The following is a 27,467-nucleotide window of genomic DNA, read 5'->3' on the forward strand; positions in this document are numbered from 1 at the left end:
ATTTCAAGTTTCTACAATTATTCATTTTTCTATAACAACAAAATAAGAATATCGGTACAACAGAAATTGAGTGAATATCCAATATAATTGTAATTCAATTGCTCATAAAAATTTAATTTGACTTTCCGGTAAAAATTGTTATTTGATACAATAATTAGACAAACTCATGAAGAATCTTGTAAAGAATTTTCAAACCTTAGATTTAAAAAAAAAATTTTATGAATTTCTAACTCAAAATAAATTGCAAATTTTCGTGATTTTTATGTATTTTGTCAAAATGTAGGTATCGAGGACGTAATACTGGCATTTGTTTTCTCCGTAAATTAAAAATGCTCATAACTTACTTCAAAATTAAGTTATCGCAAAAAAAACCACATAAAAACACGGATAATGTTCTTACCATCAAGTTTCATAATAGGTCAATCTACTCTAATTTTTAAACTAACGGAGCTTAACGTAATCTGCTGAGCGTAAATTTGCTAAGTTATGCACTTGTAAGACGGACACAACAAATATATGTGTAGCGTCCTCTTAATAAATATATTTTGAACGACTACGCCCTATACTTATCAGAAACCTATCGTATTAAATTGTCAAGTATTTGAACCGACCGAACAATTTTTTATTGACAATAATTAAATGTTTATGTATTTCCATATTTTTGAATAGCTAGAAGATCAACTTATAATTCTCAGTTGCTCAGAATATTTTCTGTTTTGTACAGATGATGTCTCAAATATATACCTACTCATTCACCAGCTACAACATTGAAAATATTAACTACAAAAAAAAAGTACAGTTCTAGTTTATCTAGTCCTAGGTTTTCTATATTTGACCGAAGTCCTCAGACACCATCTGTGTCACCAAAAACTAAAAAATGGATATCGCAATTGATTGATTTACCTACTCCTCCAAAAAAGTTCAAAAACGATAAAAGTACTACATCAGATTACCATACACTCACACAAAATAAATTATTACATTTGAGAAGATTACTAAAAAAAAAACGTGCTATTATTAATTCTTTAAAACAATCAAATAAAAAAATAAAAAATAAAAAAATTAATGTAAGCCAGTTTTTTGAAAAGGCAAACTTTCCATCAAGAAACTCCAAAGCTCTAGTCTCAATGCAATTACTTCATAAAAAACGAAAATCATGGTCAGTGTCGGAAAAAAATATGGCACTTTCACTGTATTACAAGTCTCCGTCTGCTTATATGTATATGAGAAAAAATGGCATAATCTTACCAGGTGGAAGTACAGTTCGAAGATGGTTAAACTCAATTAATTATACGACTAGGTTCTCGGAAAAATATATAAAACAACTAAAACTAAAACTATCCGATATGACATATTCTGAAAAAAAATGTGTAATTTTACTTGACGAAATATCGATTATGAAATGTATCGAGTATAATTCAGTTTTAGATGAAATAGAAGGGTATGAAGATTTAGGAAGATTAGGAAGAACCGATAAATTTGGCTCACATGCTTTGGTGTTTATGTTACGTGGTCTTTATACTAATTGGAAATTTCCTTTAGCATATTTTTTCACGGGTAGTGGCGTAAAAGGAAACGATTTAATGATTATTGTTAACGATTGTGTAAAAACAATTTTAGATATTGGTTTACAACCAACATCTATCGTTTGTGACCAAGGAACACAAAATAGACGTATGTTTTCATTGCTTGGAGGTACTGAAGAAAACCCGTCAGCTATAATATGCGATAAAAAGTTACATTTAATCTATGATATGCCACATTTACTAAAAAGCGTGCGTAATAATTTGTTATCAGGAAACATTAAAGTTGGGAATAAAATTATTTCATTTGGTGATATTCAAAAAACTTACGAGATTGACAAAAAAAATACAGTTCGAGCTATGTGTAAAATAACTCCAACACACTTGTCTCCAAATCCGTTTCAAAAAATGTCCTGTAAATTAGCCGTACAACTTTTAAGCAAATCAGTTTCAGCAGCAATTAAAACATGCGTATCGACTGGGGAACTTCAGTCAAATACTGCAATTAATACAGCTGAATTTATTGATATAGTTAATGATATGTTCGATTCATGTAACAGTAAAAATTTATTTGAACCAAATCCAAATAGAAAGCCAATGTGTGAAAAAAATTCAACTGTTTTTCAAAACTTAGAAATAGCTCGGTCCATTTTTAAAAAAACAGAGAAGATATGTAACAAAACAAAAAAAAATAGTACACCTCCTTGTTTCACAGGAATTGTTTGGACTATAACTGCGTTACTCGAACTTTATAGTTCTGAAAAATTGGATATGATTAATCATCAACCGGAAAAAGAATTCTTTTTACTAACAAATCGGCTAACTCAAGATGCTTTGGAAAACTTTTTTTCAATAATGCGTCAGAAAAATGGGTATGTAAATAATCATTTCAATAATTTCAGAAATTTCACACTGCCACATTTTTAATTTATTTTATTCTAAATACGAATTTTAACCATTCAAAAAAAATGTCTTATATCTTACTCGTATTTCATGACAAACCCAATTTTTCATCTAATTGCATGATTTTAATTTAATAAAAAGTTTAAAAAGTGCACTATTTTTCCACATTTTACCTACATTTTGTACGCACACATTTCAATTTAAACTGTTCCGTAGGTATATATTTTAGGCTAAGTTTAATCATTGATTTTGAATGTTATTATCTATATTTTTATATTTTTACAGATACAATAAAAATCCTACAGCGCGAACCTTTCGTTGCTGTTTTGGACATATCTGTTCATTCAGTTTAATGAAATGTTCTACAACATGCAGCAACTGTGAGCCGGATACCGATGAGTTTATAAACGTCGATGTTTTAAAAGATATTGAAGTAGATATTCCAATTGAAATAGTTAAACCACATGAAGACGAGGAAAGTGAAACGACAGATATAGATTCCGATTCTACAGACTCTTCATCTGCAAGTCAAAATAAATCTCAGATAAATAAATTTCTTTTAGAAACTTGTTCAGAAGTTTATTTTTCCGGATACTTGGCAAAAAAATGTTTAATCAAATTTATGTGCACAGATTGCCAATCACATTTAATAAGACCAAATCATGAATTGAACAACGAAAAACAGCTTTTAGTTATGTACAAGACGTACGACCACGTTGGACCAATGCAGGGTCTCAAAGCACCATCTGAAAAACTTTTAAATATTTCAAAAATGTGTTTCGATATTTTTTCAACAAAATACACAAACATTAAAACTGAAAAAAATGTCTTAGGCAAACTAAAAGAAAAAGCACTTCAAAAAATCTATAACAGGTATCCCGATTTACAAGACTCAACATGCTACGATCATTATTTGTATGTAATTGAACTACTTTTTCGAACACTGATTTTCAAACAATGTAAGAGGGAGAATTGTAATATACATTTAAAAAAACATGCCCAAAATGTTGCAAAATTACGCGTTTTTCAAAATAAGTAACTATCAAATAATTTGTTATTTGTGAGATATATAATATTATAAAATGTTATCAATTAATCATTATTTATTAAAGTCAAGTTTTTATGTTTTTTTTTTTATTCTAGAAGAACTTTTATTTGGATTATTAATTATAATATCATACTTAATATTTATTACACCAATTATTAATTAATTATATTTGTTTAGACAGATAATCAGTGGATATAAACTGTCAATTACAGTTAATTTTGATAACCTATTATACTATATCATTATATTACTAACCCAAGGCTGGGTGAGTTAACGATTTTTTTAACTCAATTAATTTAAGTTAAATATTTTTTACTCAATTAAGTTTAAAGTTAAGTTAATTATAAAAAAAAAATCATTGAAAAGGTTTTAAAATCACTTGTATAGTAGGTAATATATTATATATCTATGAATATAGATGCAATTATTAATATTATATTATTATCTATATAGTTGTTTTCCAACAATATTTTCTAATATTCTACGAATTTTAAATCGACGAACCGTTATAGGTAGACTAAAATATATTTTAGAAAACATGGAAATTCAAAATTAACTTAGTTGGTACCTAAAATTAAAAATTAGAAGTTGATTTTAAGTTAACGGAGATATAAATGAGTTAGGTTAAAGTTAAGTTAATCAAAACAGCGAACTAGTAAGTTAAGTTAATAGGTAAAAATTAATTTAATTTTTAACTTTTTAACTCGTTAATGCCCAGCCTTGAGTAAACCAGTAAACCATAGACAACCTAACGGATCTCGAGTACAGTACACGAATGTCGAACTATACTCTACGCCCTACAGTACTACTGTCTACTATTACTACTGTAATGACCGAACTAGTGTAAATTGAATATAAAAGTTATATGGGGAGTCGATTATAAACTGATGCGCCTCTCTTGAATACGCTACGCAGTTTGCCTACACAGGGTTGCCAGATATACCAATAATAATGTAGCCAAATCATTTTTTTATAGTAGCCAAATATCGCCAACCATAAATTCTAATTATTACCAAAATTGTTATCCCTACTCTTATCATCACCATTTTACCCCTTCTTTTTAAAACTGGACAGTTGGACTCGTAATTTAAAATAAAAGTATTGACACATTCGTTATTCGGTGTCAATTTCATTGTAATCATTATTCACCCATGTGTTGGTAATGAGTAATAACTATTACGATAATAAGGAGCTGTAAATAGTTAATAATTAAATAGTTTCATAATTTAAATTTTAAACAATTTACTTAAGTAAAATAAACAATACCTTTTTAAAAAATTTTGTACTACTTTGTACAATATTAATAAAAAATAACATTATTATCATTAAAAAAAAAAAATAAAAAATAAGATATAGGTAATACAGTATCTTTTCAAAATATTTTGTACTACTTAGTACAAGTACAATATTAATACAAAATAACATTATATTCTTTTTAAAAAATAAAAATAAAAATAAGTAATATATTATAATACATGTAGGTATCAAGTTTCTTGTTAATATTGGTTATCAGATAATGTAATTTCATGAAACACATCTATAGTATTATCTTCATCGGTACAATGATCTTCAAAACTTGGAACAGATTCATTTTCATGTTTTGAATACATAATATTGGAATTAAATTTCTCGTACATAGACTTTGTGGGTGAAAATTCAATACAACATTTAGTCTTTGATGTAAAAGTACTTCTAATTCTCAATAAGCTATCCAACATAGGAAAGTTCATTCTATTTCTAGATCGGGTTTTAATAGCATTCATTATTGAAAATACCCTTTCAACAACTGCATTGCTTGAAGGTAGACATAATACTTTCAGTACAAACTCAGATAGATCTCTAAAAATGAATGATCCACCAGCATCTTTAAAAAAATATAGCTTAGCCCAGAACGCATAACTATCATCTAACTCTTCTTCGGATAAATGAAGAGACCAATTTATATTTATGATGTTTTCCCATTGTACTTCTAAAGATGAAAACATAGATGGTTCAAGAAATTGATTAATAAATGGTAAATTGGAAAATTTTGTATGTAATTGATTGAGGCATTGTTTTGGAGAAAAATACTGAAGTTCTTGAAATAATTTTAAATTATCTGGAAGTCTTTTGTCTAATTCAAATAATAAAGTTTTTATAAATGACAGTGCTTTAACATCAACAACATATTTAGTATCCGATACAATTTTAAGTGTATTTATTACTTGATAGTACTGTATACCAAACATACATTTATCTGCTGGAAGATAAGCAGTTTCATTAGATATGTTTTGTCTAATACTGTTAAAATCCGAGGAAGTGGAAGATATTTTCATTATTTTTTTTGCTAAAAACATAAATAGTCCACATATATCAACATACGATTTTCCAATGTCAACAAAGTTTTTTTGAAATGTTAAATTCAACCTATTAAACTCTTCTAATATTGGCTTTATTATTATAAAATATAAATAATTAATGTCATCATGAAACATTTCATTCAAAACTCGAGCAATATAACATATTTCTTTTTGAACAACATATGCAAAATGTGTTTTTAATTCCAAACAATGCTCTAAAATTGTATTAACGACATAGGAACGAGCTAACCATCTGGTACCGGACAGTTGATGAAATTGATGGAACTTTTTATTTTTACCGTTAGAATTTGTATTTAATAGGTCAAATGTGTTTTTATATTCTGCTCTTCTTAATGGACTAATATGAAACCAATTAAATACTTCTCTACAGATGAAATCTATGTGGCTTGGAAATGCATCAGCAGCTTTAATTGGAAATGGCATTATTCAGAGAATGACAAATGCATCGAACTATTTGTAAATTAGGAATTTGTTGTCTAAGTAGAGTAAAAAGAGAATGGTTTCTACCACATAAGTTACTTGCGCCATCAGTTCCAATCCCAACCAACTGTTTTAGATTTAAGCCTATACGATCAATATATTTACAGATATGTTCATACAATAAATCGGCTGTACATTTTTCCACTTCAATTAAGCCTAAAAATTGAATTTTAATTTTTTGATCCTTAACACTAAAATATTTAATGCATAAACATAAATATTTGATTACAGACACATCAGTAGACTCATCCACAATTAACGAAAACGGATTTCCATTACAATCATTTACAACATTCTCTAGTAAAGAAGGGCCAATAACATTTTTTACTATACTAGAACATTTTGTGCGATGCATTTTCAAATTTGTCAGAGGAGAACCTTTTCCTATTGATTTTAAAATGTCTGCCAAATGGTCCATATTCCTTATAGAAGAATGGGTCGCTACATAAAGTGCCAACTTTAGGTCAATTTCTTTTTGTTCATTTGTTATAATAATGTTACTCATTTTACTTTGGCTAGATTCTGGAACTATCATTTTCATTTTTGCCATATGTGATTTGCCATTACCATGTTTTTTTAGATCAGTTTGATGGGCTCTCAGAAATGATTTACAAACTTTACAAAATGCTTCATTGACATTATCTGCATCTTTGTCTGCTTCACACAACCAACCTAAACCAATGTTATCCAAAAATCATATATATAACGTTGGTCTAAGACATAATGGTATAGTTAATATTATTTAAAAATAAAAAATGTATTTATGACAAATACCTACAAGTAGGTACCTATGCGGCTATGCAGCCTTTTAAAATAATGAACCTATTTTAATATATTATTTACCTTGAGCCCATGAACACTTTTCCCATTCTTTCCGATAATTTCGCAACTTTGCATTTTTTGCCTTACCCATTGTATACGTTTTAATTACCTACTCAATTACACCAATATTAATAGTCACTTGTCAGCAGTTCACGGATAATAATAATATTAAATACTACATGATTTTCATATTATAATCAGTGATCAAATGTTGAAATGTAACTGTGTTAATGGTGTAAACTGTTTATTGTAGTCTGCAATTTTAAAATACTTATTATTATTGGTCGAATCAGATAACAGTATAACACCGAACCACAAAGTACGATAAAATCATAATTCATAGAACATAGAAAGTCTAAATAATTTTCTATGATAGTAATTAGTAAATAATAAAATGCAAAGTGGATTAATTGCTAGATGGAACACAGTACACACTATCAATTTTCGATGTTGATCTCCAAAGCGGTGATAAAGTTCGGTAAGGCGCCAAAACGCCGTTTTTTGTTGATAACATATCATTGATAACTCACTAATCACCACAGTTTAAATCATGAAATCACATAGTAATATCATAGAACATCCGACATCGTAATTCTATAGTACCGCTTACCACCTTATGAATAAATAATAATAAATAATAATTATACAAATCTATTAACTTTAAATTTAAAAAAAAAATGTTTTCTTGTTTTTTTGTATGAGAAATCTGATATCAAAATGTAGCCAATTTATAGCCATTTTTAAAAAATTTTAGCCATTGTCATCGCCAGTCGCCAAATCGTATATTCATTAGCCAAAGTGATAATAAATGTAGCCACTTTGGCGAATTATCGCCACATCTGGCAACCCTGTGCCTACAATCGGCCAAATGACGTGACTACTAGCGTTTACAGCGTTATCCGATCTAACTATCCACGCGTCCGCAGCGCCTTGTAGCGGCACCCGATTATTACCGCGCCACCGAAAAACCGGCCAGTGAGCAATCTATAGTATTTATAATCAATGATAATACTTATGTGGAATTGACACGGCTACGGCGATGTTGATCGACGCAGTCAGCCGGTCGTCGGGTGTGGAGTGGAAGTAGGGTGACACAAACGACACTCGCACTTGAAATTAAGGTACACGTATTTTGGTGTGATATGGCCTGTGGCCGCTTTATTATATCAATATTCAAAGTTTTGAAATCAATGTTAGATTAAGTAATCTGGTAGTCAAGTCAACGGATGTCACATATAACGGTGAAACGGTCGCCGGCGTGGCTTTCGGATGACGAGCGGTATGTCTCCGGTGCGGTGGTACGTAGCCGTGATGGAGTCGTTTCGACGGTTGACGTAAGAGAGAGGCGCCGCCGGCGGCCGGTACTCGTATTGCGCGCCTTGCCTTCCCGTCCCACCTTGTGCCTTTTAGGCGCGGTGGGGGAGTTGGCGTTAACGCGCTGTAGCCCGTTGTGGTGGTTGACAAAAGCGTAGACCGGTCGCTGCGGTACCTGTACTTTGTACTGGTGGCCGCTGCGTACCGCGTCAGAATATTGACATATTTTATATATTATATTACATATTCAAGTTTTATGTATACAATTTAAACATTTTATAAACATTTAACTAAAAAAAATTTGTTTCGTGGTATAACAATTTATTCATTTTTAGTTTGCATTTTTTTTTGCATTTCTTGCATTTTTTCAGTTAGTTGCATTTTATTGCATTTTAAGCTCATTTTTACAAATATTACGTTCATTTAGTGTATTTAAACTATTTTTTGTTTATTTTAAGTTTTTTTGATATGTGTCGTATAAGATACCTCAATTAGTACCTATAGTGCCCTTATAAAAATAGTAACTTTAAACTTTTATCGATAACATAGCATAATATTACCGCTGTATAGCCGTTGTGTATAAAATTATTGGGGCGTCGTTCACTACCGCACACTTTCAAAAAAAGGTCTTCGTTCAAAACCTGCGAACTTCAATTAACATACGTGAAGTTTGCCCACTCACTTTGGCTTGGCGACTCAAAATCTTCACCAAAATTTGCGAGCCCACTTTTAGAATTTGCGAGTTGACCCTTTACTCACAAAATCCAATTTTTGACCTTGAAGTTGGCCATGTTGTCCCATAACTTTAAAATTAGTATCAAACAGATTGTATGTAGTCATTAATAAGTAAATCATAAAAAATTATGTTTTTAGCCTATGGAGAAAGGATATATTTTATAATACCTATACAGATTAATTAATGCTTAATATATATTATCATAATTATTATAAAATCTACTTTTGCCTTAGTTTCTAAATTATATTATTGGTTTATTGGTATTTAAAAAATATTTGTACGTTCATACCACTTACAGGGTTAATTATGTGTTAAATGCGTATTTATGCTCAATACTTTACCTTATTATTCTCTATGATTGGCAATAAACTTTACCTGTATATTAGTCGAGTAATACAATACTTAAATAAGAGTACTTATTATGCAGAGAACGTAAAAAACAATCGTAAAATAAAACGTTAATTCATAATAGCAATTTCGCTGACTCGGGTTGATTGACTTCTGCTTCGTATGGTATTTTAATATTTTATAATTTCGTTATATATACAACAATACAACATGTAATACACAATATATGGTACTTTAGGTACAAAATGCAGTATAAATAAATAAACATGTTCAGTGGCCTATTATTATACTTGACTTGAGAGAATTTTTGAGATAAATAAAAAAAAATATACGACACTAAACTGAATCGCCCACAAGTCTTACTATATTTTTTTACGATCTATAAATATATATTTCGAATTAGTGGAAAATATGTATCTATTTAATGTATGTACTCGGTAGCCGGTGCCCGTCTAATATTGAGAGTCATCTTAGTTACACTCATTCGGCATTCCCAAAATTCCTAATATTCTGGTGAGACGTTAAAGACTAGGTTTTAAAACTAAAAATATAAAATAAAAATAATTATTTATTTACACTTAAGTATCTATAGCGAGATTAATTCAACAGATTATTAATATAAATAGTTATAAAAGTTTGTCGTTTGACTGACATTTATTTTTGAAACATTTTTGTGAACATAATTGGTAAATGGTTTTTATTAATTACATGGTTTATTATAATATGACATCATCTTTTTTCATTATCATTATTTTGATATAAGTAGGTACTTATATAAAACGTACCTATTAAATATTATTGGAGGTGGGTCAAACTGTTCTATGTTTGATAATTGAACCGAACGCATAGGTGTTAATTTAAGATTGAAAGCCAACCTAGTTATAAAAACAAACAATCTGACTGAACACAAAAATCAAAAACCCTTTTCGATGTATAGTTTTATATTTTTACTGTATTGTCTATTGCCGATTTTATATATGAAAAAACAACAGTATACTGGTTGATTATTAATAACCTCATCCTACACCCCAAATATCAATATGACAGTCGCCCGAATTAGGTACATCAATAAAAACAATTTAGCTATACCTAGTAAGGTAATTAATATATTTTTGTTTAATCACACTATGTACAATTAGTGTATAGAAATTCATAGATTTAATTATTTAAATTGCATCGATCAAAATATCAAAAAAATATTGTCATTAGTATGAGAAAAAATAACATTAACACAAAGAATTAACGAAATCGTTCTTTATAACCTGTTAAATATGCATTAATTTGCAAAATTACATTTTGTATTTAATTTTTTTCTTCATTGGTTGAATGTAGACTTATCATAGGTATCAAGTTCATCGAAGGATTGTTAAAATATGGCTCAACCGAATGTTCCTAATTTGTGTCTTAAATATGCATTAAAGTACCTACCTCGGCATCTATCACGTTTCACTGTTCATTTTTATGTCCTTAACATCAACTTCAACTATTTAGCTATAATGAACCACTTCGGAGATAAAAGGCGAACGCCTGTATGCAGACATAAATATCCAAACTTAAATTTATTAATACCTAATAATATACTATAACCACATTGCAATCATTTTTAAATGATGCGTCATTTAGTTGTAGGCAGGGTTGAAAGTGAGAAAAAATTCTAAATGGGACTAATGTCTCCATATAGTTTTAAGCGTTCCATATATAATTTTATGTATAATGTCTAAAGTATAAAATCCTAATTCGTTAAAGGGAACGCTTTTTAACTGCCCTCAGAGGTAGTGGGACTAAGTCCTCCGGCGCCCCTCTATTTTAACTCCTGGTTGTAGATAATATTATGATGCATATTATGCAAACATTATCTTGGTTTCGAGCAAATTATATTCTATAAAAATAATTGACATTGTGTTAATGATTAGTGGTCAAATATTTGCACTAATAATTACTTTTTATTTAATAATAATAGGTATGAGACAATATTTTTTTGATTAGGCTATATTACAATTTTATTTTTTATTGACTACTCACACTTTATTTCGGAAGTTTGTCTTACTTGATAAACATTTTAAATGATAACGCTCTTATCCCTTTGTATGAGCCCGATAGTACATACCATATACAAATAATAAAACATTATGCAAATACCCATATAGGTTTATGATAGATATTATATCTAAATTGGCGGCGAGTCCATGCCATATCGCCCCCCGGATCTGTGCAGGTTGTCGGGGGTAGTATTCTACATGCTTATAAATTGGGTACCGAAGCTGTAAAAAAAATACATCAGGTTTTTAATTTTTTATTTACATCGTGGCTTTCATATATTTTGTATGTGTGTGTGAGCTTTACGAATACAATGTAGAATACATTGACCTCTCACAATGTATAACTTATAATCCCAAATAGAAAAACTCAACTACACATTGACAGACAGGCGCACGTGTATAAATCGTAGACACTTTCAACTAATTGTCTTTTTAAAATTTAGCAACAGCAACTCTTCACTGCAAACACGTGAGCCGCCATATCAAAGGAGCCGACACCACGCAAAAAGGAGCCTGGAGCACAGCGCTATTCAATATATATTAGACACCAAGATCTTAGCACCTTAGCGTCTTTTCGTCATTCAACACACACGCTATTTTACATTACTAAATTTTTTACAAAATAACTGCCATTTTCAATTCACTTAGAAATCGTCTACACTTGTATTACTAAAAAGCATTGTCATTTATACTGCCGATAGAACGTTCACAACAATTTTAAAAATTAATGATCAATTAATAGGTAAAAATTTGGCTGCAAATGTTCAGGATTTACAAATTTTATAATTGTTAATGAATATATTATGTATTATTCAACATAGCTTGAAATTCACGGCAATTAGTTCTGTCTCAAAAAAACCACGCCCTCAACTCCGCTTTGTTGCAAGACAACTACGACACTCATTTTGACCTAATTGATGTTTTTTGTACTCGATTCGGTAACAGAATAGTTCGTATAAGATACATATGATAATTTTTACAATTTCTAAACGAATTATTTTTTCTGTTTGCAATTCTATAATATTTTTTTTGTGTGATATTTAATTTATGTCTCTTACACCAAATTTTTTTTAATATTTGTTTATACAATGGGCATGGCCACTGCAGATAACCGATAAACGACTGATTTTATTGTACATTATACTTATTATTTATACAGTGTGTCCCGTTTTAAATGTACCACTAAATATCTCAGCCCGATAATCTTAGATTGAAATACGGTTTGCTGCAATAGCTAAGGGGTACTGAAGTACACATTTAAGGACAAATTTCAAATTTTTAACTCTTGTAGTATGCGCATGCGCAATACAAATTTTTTTTTTTTAAATTGCAACACCTATTTTTCTCACCGGATATGGATAGATTATTTTATTCTAAGTAATTTTGATCCATTGACCATAGTTCTAAACCTAAAATTGAATGTGTTACAGCTTTTTGAAATTTTAAAATAATTAAATTTTTTCGATTTTACCAAAAACATTACACGCTTGAATTTGATACAAAAGTAAATCATTTTTGAACTAAAATGAAATGCATTTAAATAATTGAATACAAAATCACCTAAAACAAAATGCCTAGCTAATTTAAATTTAATTAATTTAAAAATAAATGTACCAATTAAATTGACACTGACGTTGTAATTTGCGTTATTATTGTGCGATAAAAGTTATTGAATTATTTCCAGTTTTATTATTAGTACTTCGATAATATTATTGTAGATATTGTTTGATTATCAAAAATGAACTAATGCACGTTCCCTCAGTATTGTACGTTCATCGATGACACTTATAACTTTTAACATAATACTTTGAAAGATTTTTCTTTTTTTCTTCTTTAAAATGTTAAACAATAGTGAAAAAGTTGATATGATTTTAATTTATGGTGAGTGTAATAAACATTGTCGGGAGGCTGCAAGGGTTTATGCAAATCGATATCCCGAAAGATATCATCCACCGCATAATTTTTTTTTAAGATTAGTTAATAATTTACGAACTTACGGGACTTTTTCGATAAGAGATGCACAGAGACAACCACTACGCAATATGGAACCAAATGATGATCAGAAAAATGAAGTAATTGCGTACATTCAATTAAATCCTCACTCATCTTTAAGACATGTTGCTAGAGAATTTGGCTTTTCAAAAACAAAGGTACACAAAATATTCAAAAAATACAAGTTACATCCTTATAGGGCTGATCTAGTTCAGCATTTACGCCAAGGTGATGACGAACGTAGATTAACATTTATTGCATGGATAACAACATGTATAAATAACGACCCATTATTTTTAAATTACATTTTGTGGACCGACGAATCAAAGTTTACCAATAATGGTGTTTTAAATAAGCAGAATAACCGTTATTGGTCAAACGGAAATCCACATTGGGCAGTTGATACAAATTATCAAACAGTATGGGGCACAAATGTGTGGTGCGGATTATTAGGAGGACATTTAATAGGTCCACATTTTTATGACGGTACTCTTAATGGAAGACGTTATTCAGATTTCTTAACTTTGCTACCGATCATGTTGGAAGATGTCCCTTTATTACTTCGTCAAAACTTATTTTTTCAACAGGATGGAGCACCCGCTCATAATGCCATTATTGTAAGACAACAATTAAATGAAATGTTTGGAAATCGATGGATGGGAACTCACGGGCCAGTGGAATGGCCCCCACGGTCACCTGATCTAACACCATTAGACTTTTTTTTATGGGGCCATTTAAAGACTGTTATTTATGCAGATCCACCAGCAAACTTACAGGATTTAAAAAATAAAATAACGGTAGCGTGCAGACAATTAACAAAAGAACAAATTTTGGCAGCACCCTATAGAGAAGTGAGTCGTCGACTGGAATTGTGTTTAGAAAAAAATGGAGGAAATTTTGAACATTTTATTAGATAAAAAAAATAAACATAAGTCAAATCAATGTAACGGAGTAATTTTAATTTAATTCCTACTTCACATTCTTAATTAAAATCTATGAAAAAATCACTCAATTCAAGCGTGTAATGTTTTTGGTAAAATCGAAAAAATTTAATTATTTTAAAATTTCAAAAAGCTGTAACACATTCAATTTTAGGTTTAGAACTATGGTCAATGGATCAAAATTACTTAGAATAAAATAATCTATCCATATCCGGTGAGAAAAATAGGTGTTGCAATTTAAAAAAAAAAAATTTGTATTGCGCATGCGCATACTACAAGAGTTAAAAATTTGAAATTTGTCCTTAAATGTGTACTTCAGTACCCCTTAGCTATTGCAGCAAACCGTATTTCAATCTAAGATTATCGGGCTGAGATATTTAGTGGTACATTTAAAACGGGACACACTGTATATAATGTCTGAGTTATTATTATTATCACACACCTTTTTCATGGTTTTCGTTTACACACGAGGATAACAAATAGTTGTTGACGTTGGAATATACTTAAGCCTGCGGTATACCTTACAGAAATTCGGGTCGAAAGACGTCGATATGTAGAATATTACATACAAATATGTTTCGGTTCTTGAAAATATTATTATCCGTTTATTCACATTAACAATTTGTTTAATAGTTGACTTATTAGTTGTCTTACAATTATTTTTTGTTTTATGTATAGGTATTTATCTTGTTTGTATTCCGTTTATTAATATTAAATAAATCAATATCCTATGCATAACTATTAGTGACAATTATTATAGAATAGATGATTTTTCGTTTGTAATAAGTTCTCATTTTTTGGTTAGTCATATAGAGCATGGTTCTCAATTTTCTTTTACGACCCCACTGTCATTAAGATCCATAAATATGGTGACACACTAAAAACATTTAATGGATTTTTAAAATGTTCATAATCTATAAGCCTATAATTATTATAGGTATATTATATAAGTTGAGAATCAGACCATCTTCACAACAGTTTTTCTTATGTGTCTTTTGACCATCACATCATAACACTAAAATAATATCATATACCATAGGCGAACCATGGGGGGGGGGTTACTTAGCACCCCCCAAATATTTTAATAGACCCCCGAAATCAAAATTTTATTATTGATATTATTTGTTTCAATAATTATCTGTTAATTTTTTTTCGAAAATTAGCTCACGTAGTCACGTGGTCATGACTGATCTGACGATAGAAACGGTGACATAATAATAATAATAGTTTTGTTTTCAACGTATTTGCAAAAAAAATTAATAGCAATGATATTTTAAATATCTTTGCTGATAAAAACAGATATTTGTTATTAAAATAAAATTAATTATTAATTATTTTTAAATATATTATATTTTTTTTTTTATTATAACAAACATTTATATTTGTATTAGTAATATTATATACTTATGTATATAAAGGGGGTGCGGGGGTGAACATTTACATTTACCTTTTATTGTTATAGCCCCCCTAAAAATTTAACCAAATGCCCGCCTATGTCATATACGCTGTTTACTATTACAGAAAATAGTGTGGCATCCGTTGTACTTTGGTGCGTCTAGGAAACGTTGATACATCATTTAGTAGCATTACATTGTTATTTTATAATGTAGGTATCATATTCATATTAATTGTTCAATTTGTTTATAGGTTTTTTGAATTCACAATTTATTATAATAATTATATATTTTACCAAAATAAATATTTGTAATAATAATTAACATATCTTTGTTGTATGTGTGTGACGATTTAACTATTTATTTTATTTATCACACCAATTATTATTTTGATTCACATATCATTATTATTTCATAATATTCATATATTATTATCTATATGTTTGGTTAAACTGTTTTCTTTTGATATCTACTTGTAAAATATATATAGGCTGATAAAACTAAAAAATAAATTTTTACCTGAACCTTTTAATCTTGACGATAGGTCACCCGTTATAACGCGTTCAAAAAATAAGAATACTGATTTAGTAAACGCAAATAAAATAAGCACAAAAATCGAAACTTTAAACATGTCTAAATCAATTTTCTTTAAACCTGAATTTTATAATGGTGAACCTTAAGGATGTGTCAACGACTCTATTGAAAATTATAATTTGATATCCGTGGCTAATGAGTGGTCGGAGGATTAAAAAAATTATTTATTTCCCAATTTATCTAAAAACAAATGCAAAAGCATACTATTAAAATTGTATAATATGTAATCTAGAACAACATGGAGTCTTTGGAACTAGCACTGGAATATTTCATTTCGCCGGGAAGAACCAGAATGCTTAAAGCAAAATTATCAAACCGAAAATTAAAGTTAAACGAAACAGGTTTGCAATTCTTATCAGATTTTCACAAGGCCGTAGCTAGGCACTGGCAAGATGGCATTTGCCAGGGGCACAATTCTACGAAAGGCGCAATTTCATCGAATGGCAGTCTCAATTTAAATATGATAATTAACAAAAAAAAAAAATCCGCCGTTTATTTTTAGCGTTATCGTAACACGTTTCTCGTTGCGCAATCGCATAATATTGGAAACCACGCTATTCTAGTCACCACAGCTGCATGTGAAAAAAACTTCAGTAAGCTGAAAATCATAAAATACTATTTAAGATCTACGATAACCAAAATCGTTAACAAGTATATCAATTTTGTCTATTGAAAAAAGTTTGGCTGACCAAATATCAATTTTTGTTTTAATCTGTTATTATTATTTAATTATAATACATAATACAGCAATTTTCGTAATAATAAAAAATATTTATGTAACAAAATAAATATAGTATACTTGTGCTGCAATCAATAGTGGTTTTTTTTTAATAATGAGCATGGTAGTTGAAAAAAAATTATATTGTGGGGGGGGGGGTGGAGCGGCAAATTTGGTTTTCTGTCAGAGGCGCTACTTGTTTTTCCTGTTCTGGACCATAAGGTTAACTCAAATATGGAGGAATCGGAGAAAATCAGTCTTATACTAGAAGCTCTTCCTCCATATTTTTATGACCTAGTCGTATTAATGAATAATAATACGCTTTCTGACTTACAAAATAATTTGCGTAAAGTAGAATCCGCAAAACCAACAGTTAATGAACGAAATATCACTCACAATTTCGATGCTCTTAAAGTAGAAATAGAAGTTTTAAATACAAAATTAATAGAACAAAATGCTTTTGTTGCTAATCAATTATCACGTCATAATAATAATTCAAATATTTATTACAAAAGATATATTAAAAATAATAATAGTTATCGATATAATGAGGAAAGAAACTTAACTGACAAAATTATTTTAAAAATAAGAAGTTTAATAGAAATAACTATACTAAAAGCCAAATACAATTTTCCCAAATGGACAAAATTTTAAAAGTAACAATTTTTCGGGTAGTCAAAATCGTAATGTAGGTTATTGAAACAACAATAATTGTAATAAACCATACGCGAATAAATATACACCCGTAAATCATGATGAAAATAAAAGTAAATTTAGTAATCAACAATATCACAATAATTACGATGATCAAAACTTTCGTAATCTCAATAAATCAAATTAAGGTGACTCGAATGAATACAATGATTCTTCGAATAAAAAACAATTTAACAATCAAAAAACCGCATAAGTCATGAGATAGGCGTTAGGCCACCTCATGACAATTTTGTAGAAAATGCTAACTGTAATAAACAAAAAAAATTAAATAATATAAATATTGATCGAATTTCTAGTTGTTCTGAAAATGTTGATGAAAAACTTATTTCAGGTGTTAGACTTGAAGTAAGAGGACTTATAAATAATATAGAAACATCTTTTATATTTGATTCTGGTGCAACGATTTCTGTTATTAATAAAGTACAAGTAATTGTAGGAGTTGCATATGATTGTATAATTGTATATGTTCTAAATGTATAGCATACAGAGCTAGAAATTCGATCAGTTCAAATATTCAAAGCTGAGTTTAAAAAGCGAAAATGTCAGATGCATATTCATATTTTCTGCATATTTTGTTAATTTTATGGAAAAAAGTGCATATTTCTTGATTTTTATACTCAATATTAAACAGAATATTTAATATTTCATAAATACAATTGATCTTTTCCTTTCTTTTTTAATAATAATATTGAATATAAAACTAAATAATATTTAATGTAGATATTTATTATTATCGTCTTAGTCAATTATTACCTATTTATTTAGCATTTTGATGATATACATTTAATCTCTATCGCATAAACTCATATTCTGATGTAAGTACTATCTTTTCGAATATATATATTTTTAAACTATTATTGCTGTTCAATAGAATGTCGAAAAGCTAATAATTTTCTTCCATATTTGAAATATTATAAACTAATATTTACATTTATTTATGTTTTAGTGCAAATTAATAACAACATACAGTTTTTTTTTCTGGAATTTTGAATAATTTTGAATTTTAATTTAATATTTTTGCATTAGTATTTGAAATTTTGCCATGCATATTTTAAAATTTTGTCTTAAAAATGTTATTATTATTATTATTATTATTATTAATATTATTATCTTTTAGCGCCTATTACTTCCAAGCCCTACTAATTATACATTTCTATATGTATTTTTTTAACTATATAAAAGCAGTAATACTAGAAGTCAAGACTATAATATCAAGATAATAAGTCATAGAATTATGTACCAAGAACAAGTCCAGTAAATTCTCAGTTGCCCAATTTAAAATATAACTATCGTCAATCACGATCAAGAAGAATTGTAGAGTGTACTTTTGGTATTCTAACCCAGCGGTTCCCAAACTTTTACGACCACGGCACCCTTAAAAAATTGTTTGTGTTTCGCGGAACCCTAATGTCTAATCCAACTCAACTACAATTTTTGTAAATTAAAAAAGGAAAATCAATTCCTTAAACTCTCAAGTCCAAATAATATTTTAATGATACTGTTAATGACTTTTCATTATTAAACTTAGTTTAAAAAAAAATTTTCAATCAAACATTTTTTAAACAACAAACATTAAATAAACATAATTTTCTCAATAATCTCATACATCTAACGGAACCCTTGACATTGTCCCACGGAACCCTAAGGTTCCGCGGAACACACTTTGGGAAACGCTGTTCTAACCAAACAATTTGACGTATTTGAAAATAAAATGTTAGTTAATCCGGAAAAAGCTACAACCATAACTCAAGCTGCTTGTGTACTTCACAATTGAATTATGGACAAAGAACATAATTTAACTGACATTCATAATGAAATGGAAACAACATCATCACTGGTAAAGCAAGAATACATCATCAACAAACCTACAAATCGCAGACCACCAAGAGAAGCTATATAAGCTTTTTATATCTATATATTCGTAAAAAGGTTACGACTTATGAAATATTTCGACTCTGAAAAAGGATCAGTTCCATTGAAAAATGTATATACTGTTTAAATACCTATGCTAAATTTGTTTGTATTAAATAAATAATTTTTTTAAATAAAAAAAATAGTTGTACTGTAAAAAGTTGACGGCACACATTTTTAACAACACCCTTAGTAAAAAAAACTATTACTATTTAATAGTTAACTACTGTAATAAGTAGTTTTTGAATAGTTAACTATTTAATAATGTATAGTTTACTATTACAACTAATAGTTTTTGAATAGTGAACTATTTAATAATGTATAGTTTACTATTACAACCAATAGTTTTTGAATAGTGAACTATTTAATAATGTATAGTTTACTATTGAACAAGTAGTTTTTGAATAGTGAAATATTTAATAATGTATAGTTTACTAATACAGCAAATCATTTTTGAATAGTTAACTATTAATTAATAATGTATACCGTAAACCGGGGATACTTTGGCCCCGGGTGGTAACTTTGTCCCACCGTTGAAATTTCACACACTTTTGTATGCTGTGATAAGACATTTGACTATTATCAAAATGTTGTGATGGTTTTCGATAGTTGACAACACTAATAACCGAATATGATAACAGTTTTTGCCATTATCACTTGCCTTGTTATCAAAAAAAATTATGTTTGTCATAACCGTTTTTCGACGCAAAAAAACGCTTTCAAAAACTCTTAACTCGTACTATATGAAATAATCGTCGCTGGACTCAGTAAGACTGATACATTTTCACAAATATAGTACTTATAAAGAATTTATTAAGACATTTGAAATAAAAACAAATGTGTGGCTGTAAACTTACATTTTCGGGGCCGGGGTAACTTTGTCCCACTATTATTTGTTAGTGATAACTGATAGATAAAATGTGAGTAGATACCGAATTTTTTTTTTACATTTTTTGGCATTATTATGTTATTTTAATGTTTCAAATGGTCTTTTGAGGTACTAAAGGTATAACCTACCTACTTTATTTATATGGTTCTTCATTTTTTTCGTCCTTTTTGTTTAACAGTCCACTAAGCCGCGTAAACATGTTCGAGAAATAGGTACAAGGACCTACGTAAATTATAAGCCGGAAATTTTAGAGAGATGTTTGAGAGCCATTTCTACAAAATCAATGACTCAACGCGAAGCGTCAGCACACTTCAAAATACCAAGATCGACTATCAAAAATAAACTTAAGAAAAAACATGGTAAGAACATTGGCCGTCCTACAACTTTTAGTACAGCCGAGGAAACTAGCTTTGCGCAACATTGTACTAAACTGGCAGATTTCGGGTTTCCCTTAATCCCCGCGGATTTAAAGTTGTCCATAAAAACTTATCTAGATTCCAAAGGTGTTCGTGTATCACGATTTAAGAATAATACCCCGGGTGATGATTGGGTCTCTGGTTTTTTAAAACGACACCCAGAACTATCGGTCAAAGTTAGTTCGAATATAAAAAAAAGTCGTGCAAAAATCACTGCCGATGATATAAATGATTATATGGACCGTCTCGAAAAAAATTTAGCAGGTATTCCACCCTCACGCATTTACAATTACGACGAAACCAATCTTACTGACGACACCGGCAATAAAAAAGTCTTATGTAAAAGAGGGACAAAATACGTAGAACAAATTTGCAACAGCACTAAGAGCGCTATTTCTTTAATGTTTTGTGGAAATGCGGAGGGGCATTTAATCCCTAATTACGTTGTATATAAGGCGGAAGCATTGTGGACCACATGGACAGAGGGGGGTCCACCGAACACGAGATACAACCGTAGCAAAAGTGGTTGGTTCGACACTAATATTTTCCAAAATTGGTTTGAGTCAACTTTTTTAAAAGAAGTCCAAGGTGGTGGCCCTTGTGCATTAATAGGCGATAACTTAGCGTCCCACATAAATGAACGCGTGATAGAAATATGTGAAGCTCACGACATCAAGTTCATTTGTTTACCACCAAATACTACTCACATTACACAACCCCTCGATATTGCTTTTTTCCGCCCGATGAAAGGGGCTTGGAGAAATATTTTAAGGGAATGGAAAAAAACAAAAATAGGCTCTTGTTTTACAACTCTACCAAAAGATTTATTTCCCAGACTCCTGACCAAATTGATGGAAAAAATTGATATGAATAAAGCCGAGAATTTAAAATCGGGTTTCATCAAAGCTGGCATCTACCCCTTAAACCGACAAAAACTTTTAGACCGGTTGGCAGAAAATAAAGGGGAAATGTTCGACCAAGACTTAATAGGTAATGCTTTTCTCTGCCGCATTCAAAAAGAACGTGAAGATTTTATTGGTGTAGGTGAAAAACAGAGAAAAAAAAAATTACAAGTGTCGCCCGGCGACAGTATTTCCGTCGAAGAAATTCGAAAATCACGCGGAAACCCAGGACCTTCAAATGAAACACCTCAACCAAAAAAGAAGTTAAAGTACGCTGAGTTGCCTTCCTCGAGCGAATCTGATATTGACGGTATTGACACTTTATTAAGTGACAGTGATGATGTTGATCTTGATCCTGATAGTGACAGCGAGGTAGAGGTGGGCAAAAAACATCGATGTTTTCAAAACATCGATGTTTATGGTCGATACATCGATGTTTTAACATCGATGTTTAGTTATTGATACATCGAAGAAAATAACGATGTTTTGCTTCGATGTTTTACCGATGTTTTGAAATTTTTGTAGAACAATTTTGTCTCGCACCAAAACACATGTTTTTTTTTCACTTTTTTTGTTATTAAATTCTTTAATTTTTTTGTGACTTATGTTTGCGATAGAACGGATCGATATCGTATGATCATTGATCAATGGTGTTGCGTCTGATCTAAAGTCTAAACTGTATAATTGTATTCATTTTTAAATAAGTTTAAACATTTAATCTTTTTACGTTTGATTCAAAATGAGTCGAAGCGATGTGTGGAAGTTTTTCGATAAACGAGATAGTAAAACCGCAGTATGCAATATATGCCAAAAGACACTCAAAACATCAGGTAGAGTACCTATTTCCAATATTTTATTAACCTAACCAACATTGATTTCTGTGATGTGGTTAGGTACTATAACAATAATTGTATTTGTATGGATATGAACTGTCAAAGTCAAAACATAAAAATTATTTGGTACAATACTATTTGAAAGCAAATATTTAAATACACAATTAATAAATTATAGCTCTTAAAAAAAATGTACATTTTATCGATCATTTAACTTAATTATTTTTTTAGGTAATACTACTAATTTGAATGGTCATTTAAAAAATGTTCATGGCAATGTTTTATCCGGAAAAGTGAACTCAAAAGTATGTTCGGTGAAACGTACTGAATCTCAAGAACAACACGAAACCCACCCAGACGACCCAGGACCATCTACTACTGCTAAGACTAATATTGATAAATCAACTGAAAACAGTGATAATGATAGTATGGAAAATATGACCCAAAATACATTTATGAGTTCATTTAAAAGGCAAAAAACAATAAATGAATCATTTGCATTTTTAAATTCTTTCAAAGAAGGTGGTCATAAATCTGAAAAAATTTTTAATGCAATAATGTACATGGTGTGCAAAGATAATCAACCACTTAGCATTGTAGAAGATAAAGGCTTTGTTCATTTGATGAATGTTGTTGCACCTAATTTTAAAATTCCAAGTCGGAGGGAAATCTCTCGTAGAATATTTTTAACGTATGATTCAATGAAAAATATGTTTATTGACAAATTAAAAAATGTTCAACACTTTGCGTTGACTACTGATATATGGACAGATATTCAAACAAGAAGTCATATTGGCATTACAATACATTTTGTGGACAACTANTAACATTACTTCAAATAAATTTAAATGTTATATAAAACATAAAATACAAATATTGAAACATTCTTACAACATTATTGCTGTAATGTTTTAAAAATTTTATAAATTTCAATTTAATTTAATATTTAAAAAGTGGACAAAACATGAATATTTAACATTATAGTAACATTCCAGTAATATTATTGTAATTAAATTAAAACATTTCTGTAACATTATATGTTACTTTTGAAATCTTACAGAAATGTTTCAATAACTTTATTTGGCTGTCTGGGTATTGATATAGCATTTGACAAAAAACGTCAGATTATATGTTTTGCTCATGCATTAAATCTTGTAGCTCAGCAAGCCATATCAAATGTTCCTGAACTTGTATCTTTAGTTTCAAAAGTTAAAAATATCGTCAGATGGTTCAAGCAAAGCGTTGTTGCGAGTGACGACCTTAGAAAGGCGACTAAAGGTGATGGGAAACTGCTTCAAGAAGTTCCAACACGTTGGAACAGTACGTTTTATATGTTGGAGAGGTTTCTTTGTTTAAAACAAATTGTAAATGACATTGTCCATAGGCATATTTCTGCTCCAAATATGGTGTCGGCAAAAGAAGTACAAGATATCTCGGACGTAATAGATCTTTTAAGACCAGTAGAAGCTGCAACCAAGGAACTTTGTGCCCAAAAATACATAACTACAAGTAAGGTGATTCCTATGGTGTCTATACTGCAGAAAAATATTAAAGAATTCCAACCAAAACAAGAAATGGGACTTCAGCTAAAATCTGCCATTATTGTACAATGTGATAAACGTTTCTGTTCAGTAGAAAGTTGTTCCCTTTTGGGTATGGCAACTATTTTGGACCCACGTTTTAAAAAAGTTTATTTTAAAGACACCGTTGCATTATCCAAAATGCTGAAGTATATATCTAATGAGATCAAACAATCACAAACCATGAGCTCCGGTGAAAGTTCATCTGATACAGATAACACAAGTAATAATTTTGAATATACAATTTATCATATACAAAATAAATCTGTGTTTTACATGTATGTATAATAATTATTTTTTTTATTTTTCAGTGGTAGAAGAACCTCAGTTGATCAATTTGTGGCAAGATCATGCTAAATATGTTCAACAATCTACCAGCCGTAGATTCCATGGAAGACAGTTACAAGATAGTGAATTTCCCTCCGAATTAAATTTGTACCTGAAAAGCAGTCATGCCCGACTATCAGATGATCCTTTGCTAATATGGAAGGATATGAGCAAAGTGTATCCTATACTATCAAAAGTAGCCATTAAATATTTAGTACCTGTTGCAACGTCTGTCCCTAGTGAAAGATTATTTTCTAAGGCAGGATTGACATTAACTAAACAAAGGAATCGTTTAACTTCTAAACATTTAAATAAGTTGTTATTTTTACAGTCTATAGACGATACTTTATGGTTAGGACGTTAGGTTAGTAAGTTAAGTTTAGTTTTGTTAACCATTTTATGTTACTCGTAAATTAATGTTTTTTTATAATAAAGTTTCTAATTTTTTCTAAATTTAAAAAAAACATTTATTTTGTTCGTAAAATATAAACTAAGTAGTAACTAGTAAGTATTACTTTACTACTAAGTAAGTGGCCCACAAAATGAACCAGCCCATTGGGAAAATTCCCAATTTCCCGATAAGCCAATCCACTACTTGCCATAACTGTAATTAAAGGGCCATAAATTGGTGTGCAAACTGCAAGGCACTAAATGACTTAAATGGTGAATTAATAAAAAAAAAGATAGAAACTTGACCTTTAAAAACTTTTTTTTGGTTATTTAAATTTTTTCATGTTCTGAAAAGTTTTTATGTTTATGTATTAAAAACATCGAAAAACATCGAGGTTATACTCGAAAATCCGATGTATCGACAACATCGATGTTTGAAAAATTTTGCCCACCTCTACAGCGAGGATGTTGATAATCTCGATCTGGCTGTCGCCGAAGCAGAGGAAGAACAACAAGCTTCGAATTACAACGTTGGCGATTTCGTAATTGTACAATTTGAAAACAAAAACTTTCCTGGTCGTATTATATCAATTTTCGATAAAGGCGCAAAAGTAGATTGTATGGAGAAGTTGTCAAAACAGTGGAGGTGGCCGTCCAAAAAAGACTGTATTGACTACGAATGGAGCGACATAATACGCAAAATTCAGCCACCGTTATTGTGTAAGCGCAATTTTTTTAGAGTACCAGACCTTGAAGATTTTGTCTGATAACCTGTCTTCTTTATTTTGTTTAAAGTAAATACAAATTTACTAAGTAAGAACTACTTTTTTTTTAATTTAATGTATTTTTCGAAGAATATAATTTTTTTCCCTTAAAAGGCTGTTTTATTTGTTCATTTAGCTTGTTTTACCATAAAAAATTGGTTTAATCTAATCTCAAGAACTTGCTGATTAATTTGGCATAGGTTAACTTTAGCCCAAAGTAACAGGAACGAAAATATATAAAGGATATTGGAGGTGGGTTAAAATTCCCCCATTGCCGGGAAACATTGGCCCAGATTTTTGAAAAAATTGTTTATACTTAAAAAAATTCAAAAATTCAAAATTAGATTTTGGAAAAAGCATGTCCAGACCCCCACTATTACGTCAATATTTTTTTATTTTCATTTTTTTAATTGCTAGCTAGTTAAAATTAGCCCCAAAGTTTAAAAATGATGAAAAATGGCGCAAAGTATCCCCGGTTTACGGTAGTTTACTATTACAACAAATAGTTTTTGAATAGTGAATTATTTGTTAATGTATAGTTATAACTGTTTCTTTAAGTAGTTTTTAAATAGTGGACTATTTGGTAACATAGGATTTACTGTTGTAAAAAATATTTTTTGGTTGGGTCACATAAACCTCACAATTGAAGAGGGTAGTATTTGTATAGCAGACGATTGGCCACTTATAATTTACTATATTATTGTCTATAATCTATATTATAATAATAATAATACTTTGATAGATTACTATAAGTAGGTATAATGAATTGTTTTATTTATAAACAAAAAATAAATAAAATTTATCAGATTATAAAATAATAAATGATTAAGTATTATTGTAACAAAAGAACTAAAAAAAAAATTTAAAATTATAAAACGTAACAAGTATATTTTAATCCCGTTCAAAAGAATTAACAATTGGTGTAACGTACAGAGTGTCATTATGTAATATCCTATAACATTTAGATTTCAGTTCTTCTGGAAAAAAACATATAATATTATTGCTTAATTTTGTAGTTATAGTAGCAGTCTTCATAACAGGTGAAATATTAATGTTAGGTATTTGAATAAGTTGATGCCCCATTAAAATACTCTTAAAATTACAATTTGTATTAATTCTATATTGCAGCAAATGTGAGATATCTACAAATTCTCCATCTTTAAGTTGAACTGTACTATTATGTCGTTTTTTTAAACGTTGGTATGTTGTAGTGTGAATTAACATACCATCCAGAATAAAACGATGAAATGACTGAAATTCAGTTGTATTCGGTAATGTCTTGCCAATCTTATTTTCTATACATACTTTTTGTTGTAAAGTTAAATTTAAATCTTCAGAGAGAGGTTTACCAAATGTAGTTAACGGTCCTGTTTGAATTGCATTGGTGACATGAAGATATCCACTCAATTTCTTAAACAACTTATTAGCACATGAATATTGAGTAAGTGACTGAGTAGTGGTTATGTCTGAAATCATTACTCTTAAATTTCTTTCAAGTTGATAATTTTTACAAATTTGTTCTGGTACAC

At 29.6% G+C, this 27,467-nt stretch overlaps 2 protein-coding genes across 2 annotated transcripts; both read left to right on the forward strand.

Annotated features, from left to right (window-relative positions):
• The first annotated feature begins 12,725 nt into the window (after positions 1-12,725).
• On the forward strand, positions 12,726-14,916 carry LOC111041210. Its single transcript, XM_022325421.1, has 2 exons — positions 12,726-13,723; positions 14,153-14,916. The coding sequence occupies exons 1-2, from the start codon at positions 13,412-13,414 to the stop codon at positions 14,480-14,482; spliced, it is 642 nt and encodes a 213-aa protein (XP_022181113.1). The 5' UTR covers positions 12,726-13,411; the 3' UTR covers positions 14,483-14,916.
• Positions 14,917-20,465: 5,549 nt separating this feature from the next.
• LOC111041208 (jerky protein homolog-like) lies at positions 20,466-26,028 on the forward strand. The gene is made up of 2 exons (XM_022325420.1): positions 20,466-22,416; positions 25,639-26,028. The coding sequence occupies exons 1-2, from the start codon at positions 21,010-21,012 to the stop codon at positions 25,939-25,941; spliced, it is 1,710 nt and encodes a 569-aa protein (XP_022181112.1). The 5' UTR covers positions 20,466-21,009; the 3' UTR covers positions 25,942-26,028.
• The last annotated feature ends 1,439 nt before the right edge of the window (positions 26,029-27,467 follow it).

The sequence above is a fragment of the Myzus persicae genome, unplaced genomic scaffold (genome assembly GCF_001856785.1).
Source record: "Myzus persicae strain clone G006 unplaced genomic scaffold, MPER_G0061.0, whole genome shotgun sequence".
In the NCBI taxonomy this organism is placed as follows: Eukaryota; Metazoa; Arthropoda; class Insecta; order Hemiptera; family Aphididae; genus Myzus; species Myzus persicae.